The sequence below is a fragment of the Palaemon carinicauda genome, chromosome 20 (assembly GCF_036898095.1).
Source record: "Palaemon carinicauda isolate YSFRI2023 chromosome 20, ASM3689809v2, whole genome shotgun sequence".
NCBI classification, from domain to species: Eukaryota; Metazoa; Arthropoda; class Malacostraca; order Decapoda; family Palaemonidae; genus Palaemon; species Palaemon carinicauda.
The window spans coordinates 110,047,607-110,057,606 of NC_090744.1; the positions used below are offsets into that span (position 1 = coordinate 110,047,607).

Below are 10,000 nucleotides of genomic sequence, written 5' to 3' on the forward strand. Positions count from 1 at the left end.
AAGGGGCCTTGGGCGTTGATCTTGTGAGAAAGACACTCCAAAATAAAAACATTGTTCTCTAGTCTTTGGTAGTGCCATATCCTCTGTACCATGGTTTTCCACTGTCTTGGGTTAGAGTTCACATGCTTGAGGGTACATTCGAGCACACTCTTCTATCTTATTTCTCTTCCTCTAGTTTTGTTAAAGTTTTTACAGTTTATATTGGAGATATTTATTTTAATAGTGTTACTCTTCTTAAAATATTTTATTTTCCTTTCCTCACTGATCTATTTTCCCTGTTGGAGCCCTTGGGCTTATAGCATCCTGCTTTTCCAACTAGGGTTGTAGCTTAGCAAGTAATAATAATAATAATAATAATAATAATATATGGTCAGTCTCTAGGGCATTGTCCTGCTAGCTAGGGCATTCTCACTGTCCCTTGCCTCTGCCATTCACGCGTGGCATTCAACCCTTTAAATGGAAAGCCAGCTGATACTACTCTGGTTAAATTCAGGTAAAATAAGATCTTTTATAAATATCTAGGAAGATGGAAGACCATTAAGAGCAATTCCGATTTAAGTCGATACAAGTGTGATCATCAAGAAAGGCCTCAAAAATGAACGAAGTTTTTATAGTTTATATAGATGTTTATCTTGATGTTGTTACTGTTCTGAAAATATTTTATTTTTCCATATTTTCCTTTCCTCACTGGGCTATTTTTCCCTGTTGGAGCCCTTGGTCTGATAAGCATCCTGCTTTTCCAACTAGTGTTGTAGCTTGGCAAATAATAATAATAATAATAACAATAATAATAATAATAATAATAATAACAATAATAAAAGACATCTTTTAAACGTAGATGAATAAATGGATGGGTGAATTTGTTAAATCAAAACAAACTAATCAACAAAGATGAAAAGAGTTTTGTTTTAAGACTAAATCAATGGATGGAAGATGTAAATGAAGTAATGACGATGCAATTGAGAATGAATTGATGTATAATAATTCTTGAATTATTACCTTCCTTGATATATTCGTACGGCCGTACTGTAGTAATTCATATCTATTGAATAACCTCGTATTATTATAACTAGCCAAGCTACAACCCTAGTTGGAAAAGCAAGATGCTATAAGCCCAAGGTCCCCAACAGGGAAAAATAGCCCATTGAGGAAAGGAAATAAGGAAATAAAAAAATGATGAGAATAAATTAACAATATATCATTCTAAAAACAGTAACAGCGTCAAAACAGATATGTCCTATATAAACTATTAACAACGTCAAAAACAGATATGTCATATATAGACAATGAAAAAGACTTATGTCAGCCTGGTCAACATAAAAACATTGAAAGTTAACCATTGGTTTTAACGCATAGTACATAATTATGAGGTACACAAGGTCATAACGGTAGTGGATACTTTTCATGTAATTATCTTATTTGCTTTTTATAAGACTTGTAAAAATGGCGTAGTATCAGAGACTGGTTATTAGCAATGCAGAAACCAGTCGATTAAGAAATTTCTCATTAGATTTAATTTGTTATTCCTTAAGGGGGTAACTCGCTTTTATAAAAGCAATGGTGCGATTTTGATTTATGGTCAAATTGTTTACATTTGAAGAAAATTCCAAAAAAAAAGTATGTGGATATCATGCTTAAAATAGGTAGAACAGTATTACGCTTATATATATGTATGTATGTATATATATATATATATATATATATATATATATATATATATATATATATATATATATAGTGTGTATACATTATATATACAGAATATATATATATATATATATATATATATATATATATATATATATATATATATATATATATATATAGTGTGTATACATTATATATACAGATATATATATATATATATATATATATATATATATATATATATATATATATATATTAGTGTGTATACAATATATATACAGAATATATATATATATATATATATATATATATATATATATATATATATATATATATATATATATATATATATAAAGTTATACAACATAATTCCAAGTAATTTTCTTACTTCATCTTGAAGAGCAGACTAGCACTGGAACTTCACAGGAAGAAATCCGTTGTACAACTGATCCCCAGCTCCCAGTCACAGCCTAACGAAAACAAGAATAATTCCAACACTTGGGGGAATAATCGAAAACACCCACGTTATCATTTACGAAATAAAGTGTTCTAAACCTTTCGATTTTGACTAGAAGAGAAACAGTACAATTTCTTCTGTAATTTCTTAACTGAGAAACACCATACAAAGATATTCACGTAAACATTAAATGGTATATGGGTGTATCAACAAAATATCAAACGAAATATAGGCCTAGATATGTAAATATGGCCTTTATTCGTATTCATAATGGAAATATATCATTTTGTTCGTCTTCAGAACACCTAACACCATGATGCACTTGCTGCACATGTATCCGGATGAAATTAAACAGGTGGTCGTTGTATGACTCGTCTCGGTTAAAAAGTAGAAAAAGAAAGAAAAAATGAGCATTTCTTTAGACCATTGATTTTATTTTATGATTATATTGAATATGGAGACATTACTTTTTTTTAATGTCCTATGCATTGGTTTCCAGTTATAATAAATGTTTTTATCATTACTTTTCAGTGATTGAATTTTACACACACACACACACACACACACACACACACACACACACACATCCACTGAGGTTTGAAGATGACCAGTTTCAAATTTCCCATCGCTTATGACGAAGAATTTCTAAGAACTTTTTTCGTTTAAATGTGTATATTTTTGTTCAAGATTCCTCGAATTCCTGTAAATAGAAACTCCACGCAATGGTTCTTTCCAAAGATATAAGATATAACTAGATTTTCTCACGAACAATATGTTAATAAGTCTCGAAGTAGCTGCGCTAAGTTCCATCATTATTTAATTAAATTTAAGGTAAAGCAAATTCTTCATAAATATACTATCATTAAGACTGATGGTTAAGCCTATGTTGAGACTAGTCAAATAAAAATGCTATTGTAATAAATTCGAATATATTAATGAAATTTTTTTTTTTAAGCAGCATGCGAACAAATGCAAGTGATCTAATCCTTTATTATTATTATTATTATTATTATTATTATTATTATTATTATTATTATTATTATTATTATTATTAAAAGCTACGCTACAACCCTAGTTGGAAATGCACGGTGCTATAAGCCCAAAGGCTCCAACAAGGGGAAAAAAGACAGTACAGATAATAAACCAATTATTTCAGTTGTCCACAAAGAGCATAAGCTAATAGATTAAAGAAACTGAGTATTGACAGATAGACACACATACCTACCGCCGTATTATTATTAGTACTAGCCAAGCTACAACCCTAGTTGGAAAACCAAGATGCTATAAGCCCAAGGGCTCCAATAGGGAAAAATAGGCCAGTGAGGAAAGGAAATAAGGAAATATATAAATGATGAGAACAAGTTAACAATAAGTTATTCTAAAACAGTAAAAACGTCAAAACAGATATGTCCTATATAAAATATTAACAACGTCAAAAACAGATATGTCATATATAAACTATAAACTATAAAAAGACTCATGTCAGCCTGGTCAACATAAAAACCTTTGCTGCAACTTTGAACTTTTGAAGTTCTACTGATTCAACTACCCGATTAGGAAGATCATTCCACAACTTGGTAGCAGCTGGAATAAAACTTCTAGAATACTGTGTAGTATTGAGCCTCATGATGGAGAGGGCCTGGCTATTAGAATTAACTGCCTGCCTAGTATTACGAACAGGATAGAATTGAACAGGGAGATCTGAATGGAAAGGATGGTCAGAGTTATGAAAAGTCTTATGCAACATGCATAATGAACTAATTGAACGACGGTGCCAAAGATTAATATCTAGATCAGGAATAAGAAATTTAATAGACCGTAAGTTTCTGTCCAACAAATTAAGATGAGAATCAGCAGCTGAAGACCAGACAGGAGAACAATACTCAAAACAAGGTAGAATGAAAGAATTAAAACACTTCTTCAGAATAGATTGATCACCGAAATCTTGAAAGACTTTCTCAATAAGCCAATTTTTGTGCAATTGAAGAAGACACAGACCTAATGTGTTTTTCAAAAGTAAATTTGCTGTCGAGAATCACACCTAAAATTTTAAGAGTCATACAAATTTAAAAAAACATTATCAATACTGAGATCCGGATGTTGAGGAGTCACCGTCCTTGACCTACTTACAATCATACTTTGAGTTTTGTTAGGATTCAACTTCATACCCCATAATTTGCACCACGCACTAATTTTAGCTAAATCTCTGTTAAGGGATTCACCAAACCCAGATCTACATTCAGGGGATGGAATTGATGCAAAGAGAGTAGCATCATCTGCATATGCAACAAGCTTGTTTTCTAGGCCAAACCACATGTCATGTGTATATAGTATGAAAAGTAATGGGCCAAGAACACTACCCTGTGGAACACCGGATATCACATTCTTATACCCACTATGGTGCCTATCAACAACCACTCTTTGAGATATATTACTTAAAAAATCAATAATAATGCTAAGAAACAACCCACCCACTCCCAACTGTTTGAGTTTGTAAATAAGGGCCTCATGATTAACACGGTCAAAGGCAGCACAAAAATCAAGGCCAATCATACAAACTTCCTGACCACAATCAAGGGATTTCTGTACAGCATTGGAGATTGTAAGAAGGGAATCACATGAACCAAGGCCTTTACGAAAACCAAATTGCAAACTAGGGAATAGATGATTACCTTCAGCAAACCTATTCAGACGTTTTGCCAGAAGATGTTGAAAAACTTTAAATAATATGGGAGTTATAGAAATTGGGCGGTAATCAGTGGGACTTGAGCTACCACAAACACATTTACATAGAGGAGTAACATTACCAATCCTCCAACAAGTGCTAAAAGCTCCTCTTCTTGCTAACTTGCGCAAAATAACAGATAACTTTGGAGCTAAGAAATCTCCTGTCTTCATAAAAAAACAATGGAAAAATACCATTTGGGTCTACACCTCCATAAGCATCAAGGTCCATCAACAGAGCTTTAATTTCACGAGACCAAAAAGCTAAACTAGTTAGTTTAGCCTCAGGAAAACCGGAATGAGGAAGTTCAAGTTTTTCATTACGCTGTTTACGGTCAAAAACATCAGCCAAAAGGGTTGCCTTTTCCTTTGGACAGTGAGTGACTGAGCCATCTAGTTTAGGTAAAGGAGGAACTGTTGCATCTACACCAAAGAGTGCAGGTTTTAGTATGTTAGACTGTGGTCTGGTGCAATTTATATGGAATATATTGTAAATACATTATATATATATATATATATATATATATATATATATATATATATATATATATATATATATATATATTATTATTATTATTACTATCCAAGCTACAACCCTAGTTGGAAAAGCAAGATGCTATAAGCCCAGGGGCTCCAACAGGGAAAAATAGCCCAGTGAGGAAAGGAAATAAGGAAATAAATAAATGAAGAGAACAAATTAACAATAAATCATTCTAAAATAAGAAACAACGTCAAAACAGACATGTCATATAATAAATTATCAACAACATCAAAAACAAATATGTCATAAATAAACTATAAAAAGACTATGTCCGCCTGGTCAACAAAAAAGCATTTGCTCCAACTTTGAACTTTTGAAGTTCTACTGATTCAACCACCCGATTAGGAAGATCATTCCACAACTTGGTCACAGCTGGAATAAAACTTCTAGAGTACTGCGTAGTATATATATATATATAGGGAGTATAGGAATTTGATAGCTGGTGTTCCTCGGGGAGTATTCTTGGCCCGTTACTTTTCATACTATATACACACATGTGGTTTGGTCTGAAAAATAAGCTTGTTGCATATGTAGATGATACTACTCCATTTGCATCAATAATATCTACTGAATGTAAACAAATGATTGCTGAATCCCTTAATAGAGATCTAGCTAAAATTAGTGCATGGTGCAAATTAGGGGGGGTGGGGTGTCGAAAACTAACAAAAGTCAAAGTACGATTGCAAGTAGGTCGAGAACAGTGGCTCCTCAACATCCAGATCTTTGCATTGACAATGTCTTTAATAATATAGGCTTCAGTTCATTTAAAATTCTTGGTGTGATTCTTGATTCAAAATTTGCTTTTGAGAAGCACATTCGGTCTCTTTCATCTTCAATTACACTAAAAATTACTTATTTTAGTAAGTTTTAAAAAGAAAAAAAAATTAACCAGTCTGTCCTGAGGAAATGTTTTAATTCTTTAGGTAGTAGGTTGAACAGGGCACCAGCCGCCTGTTAAGATACTACCGCTAGAGAGTTATGGGGTCCTTTGACTGGCCAGACAGTACTACATAGGATCCTTCTCTCTGGTTACGGTTCTTTCCCTTTGCCTACACAGACACCGAATAGTCTGGCCTATTCTTTACAGATTCTCCTCTGTCCTCATACACCTGACAACACTGAGATTGCCAAACAATTCTTCTTCACCCAATGTGTTAACTACTGCACTGTAATTGTTCAGTGGCTACTTTCCTCTTGGTAAGGGTAGAAGAGACTCTTCAGCCATGGTAAGCGGCGCTTGTAGGAGGACACTCCAAAATCAAACCATTGTTCTCTAGTCTTGGGTAATGCCATAGCCTCTGTACCATGTCTTCCATTTTCTTGGGTTAGAGTTCTCTTGCTTGAGGGTACACTCGGGCACACTATTCTATCTAGTTTCTCTTCCTCTTATTTTGTTAAAGTTTTTACAGTTTATATAGGAAATATTTATTTTAATGTTGTTACTATTCTTAAAATATTTTAATTTTCCTTATTTCCTTTCCTAACTGATCTATTTTCCCTGTTGGGGCCCCTGGGCTTATAGCATCCTGCGTTTCCAACTAGGGTTGTAGCTTAGCATTTAATAATAATAATAATAATAATAATAATAATAATAATAATAATAATAATAATCTACCCAGTTTCGAGTATTGTTCTCCTCTCTGGCCTAGTTTATATATGACATCTATTTTACCGTTGTTACTGATATTAAGATATCTTATATATTTTATTCATTACTTCTCATATATATATTTCATTTGTTATATCTTATTTCCTTTACCCACTTGACTTTTTTTCCCGAGGTAAAGCCCTTGGGCTTGTAGCATCCTGCTTTTCCAATTAGGGTTGTAACTAGGCTTGTAATACATGCGCACACACACACACACACACACACACACACATATATATATATATATATATATATATATATATATATATATATATATGTATATATAATATGTATATATATATATATATATATATATATATATTATGTGTGTGTATTTATCTCGTGTTATCTAAGTTTTTTGAACGTCTTTTGACAAAACGTCCAAATAGCTATGCTGAAGTTGATCATCTGTGTCTTAGTCATCAGTCTGGCTTTCGCAAGGAACTTACAGCAGGTGATGCTCTTCTTACAACATCCAGTGCTGTACAAAAATCCCTTGATTGTCGTCAGAAAGTTTGTATCATTAGCCTAGATTTTAGTGCTGCCTTTGACCGTGTTAATAATGGGGTTCTTGTTTTCAAACGGAAAAGATTACGTGGTCCTGCCTGTGTTGTAAACAATGTTATTATTATTATTATTATTATTATTATTATTGTTGTCGTTGTTGTTGTTGTTGTTGTTGTTGTTGTTGTTATTAGGCAAGCTATAACCCCAGTTGGAAAAGCAAGGTGCTATAAGCCCAATGGCTCCAACAGGGAAAAATAACATTAATAAAAGAAACATCTGATCTATCATTGAATGAAAAATGAAAAAATGTTCTATACCTGTATCTAGAAACCAGTAGGCCTAACTATACGAGACTTTTGTCATTAATTTCCCGAGACCAAACTCTGTAAATGTCATATTTTTAACACTCATGAAGGGCCCAGGTGACTGAATTTATCATGGCTTATTGTAGTGAGTAGTCAGTTTTTAATAAACTTCATTTAAGTAATGTTCTTCTGTAAATGACATTTTTAACGCCCATGAAGACTCAGGTGACAGAATTTATCATGACTTATTGTAGTGAGTAGTCATTTTTCAATAAACTTCATTTTAGCAATGTTCTTTTTACCATACGCTTTGTGATCACGAGTGCTGAGTACATTCTTGGCATTATTTCGTCATCCGCAAGTGCAACTGTTGCCTCATTTTCTCGCCATTGAGCGAGGAATGCTGCGAACTGGACAAGTTGAACACCAAGTGTTGGATCAATATAATTTCTGTATTCAGAAACAGCTTTCTTCAGCTGTTTCGATTTCATCATAGGTCAGTGGCTTCACTTTACTCACGAAACGGGAAAGGGGGCAGGATATATCCTAGATTAGAACACGAGGCGTTGGACCAGTAAGCTCAGGAACTGTTTGATTTCGGGAGGAAACCTCCGGACGCGGAGCTATTGATACTGAAAGTGGGTCACCTCTGAACGTCTATTATCCAGTGTTTTAGGCGCATATTAAATTAACGATTATGGGTAGGCCTATGAATAATCATCAGTTTTAGAGATTTTCCTTTTGCTTCTTTTTATTCGCATATATATATATATATATATATATATATATATATATATATATATATATATATATATATATATATATTATTTAAAAATGCTAAAAGGTTCAGCATTGTCATTGCCGTTTTCAGATTAAATTTGAGTTTGGATCTTATAAGTCGTAACTTGTGATATCAAAACAAAATTTTCATCAAGATTTTAACAACAACAACAATAATAACTAGAGGCCCACTCATTTTGCTCCTAACTACATTTCTTACTTGTACTTCGATGTATTTTCTTCAAAATGTAATGGATTTGTCCTTGGGTCATACTCCACGTGTCCACCGAGCATCGTTGAAATTTGTTGAGTAATTTTTGCTCAATGTTGTTCATAAAAAATACATTGACAAAATATTTGCCATTTACTTAACATTGCGATTATTTTCAGAATACTGCTGTTTATTTGTACTTGGATTTACTTTATCCAAAATGTTACATATTCATCCTTGGGTCATACCCGACATGACTACCGAATTTGGTCAAAATCGGTACAGTAGTTTTTGTGTAAAGTTGCTCACAAACAAACTAACATATAAATAAACTAAGAAACAGACAAGGGTGAATACATACCCAAAAGCGTTACCTTTTCAGTTTTCATCAATTATTCACGTATTTAGGCTGCTAGCCTCATTTATAACTTCTTAGATATTCAACAGAAATATTTTCCTTGAAGGTCACCCTTCCAAGTACTGACCAGACCCAACGTTTCTATTTTGCTAGTTATCTATTGATTTACTTGATTCTATTTTGCTAGTTATCTATTGATTTACTTGATTCTATTTTGCTAGTTATCTATTGCTTTACTTGATTCTATTTTGCTAGTTATCTATTAATTTACTTGATTCCAAATCCAATCTGATTCTTTGTCTCTTGAACGAGATGATATTCTATCGAAATTAATTTAAAGTAGAAAATGACATATACATACATACATACATACATACTGTACATACATACATACATACATACATACACGCAGTAGCCTACGTATTAATAAACTGAAAGGTACTGTGTGTATGTGTGTGTGTGTGTGTGACGTGTCTCTTTTACCAAGAATGCCACGCAGGTAAAACTCTATACGTTATTGCTAAAAAAAAAAAAAATAGAATACGTGTAATGTGAAACTAGAGATATATCATCAGATTAAATTTCATCTTGATAAATGATCGTAGAACACAACTACATACAGAAAAATTAAGCGTATTTCTATACACGCACACGCATGATATACATAAGATTCTAATTTTCATCTATAATTTCAACAGTAGTTGGTAAGTGAAGATTATCATTAAGCTATGTAATGAAAATATATCTAATTTAGATTTTTCAAAGAACTAATTACACCAATCGAGGATCACCTACGCAATAACGATTAGTTTTTTTTTTTTT

The 10,000-nt window shown here is 32.6% G+C and overlaps 1 protein-coding gene across 1 annotated transcript in view; it reads right to left on the minus strand.

Annotated features, from left to right (window-relative positions):
• LOC137659598 (uncharacterized) overlaps nt 1-2,178 on the minus strand; it is a 4,405-nt gene extending 2,227 nt beyond the window's left edge. Inside the window, exon 1 of the mRNA XM_068394445.1 lies at nt 2,036-2,178. Within this exon, the coding sequence (XP_068250546.1) occupies nt 2,036-2,040 (5 nt within the window). The 5' untranslated portion in view covers nt 2,041-2,178. The remainder of the gene's footprint in view (nt 1-2,035) is intronic.
• Nucleotides 2,179-10,000: the final 7,822 nt, after the last annotated feature.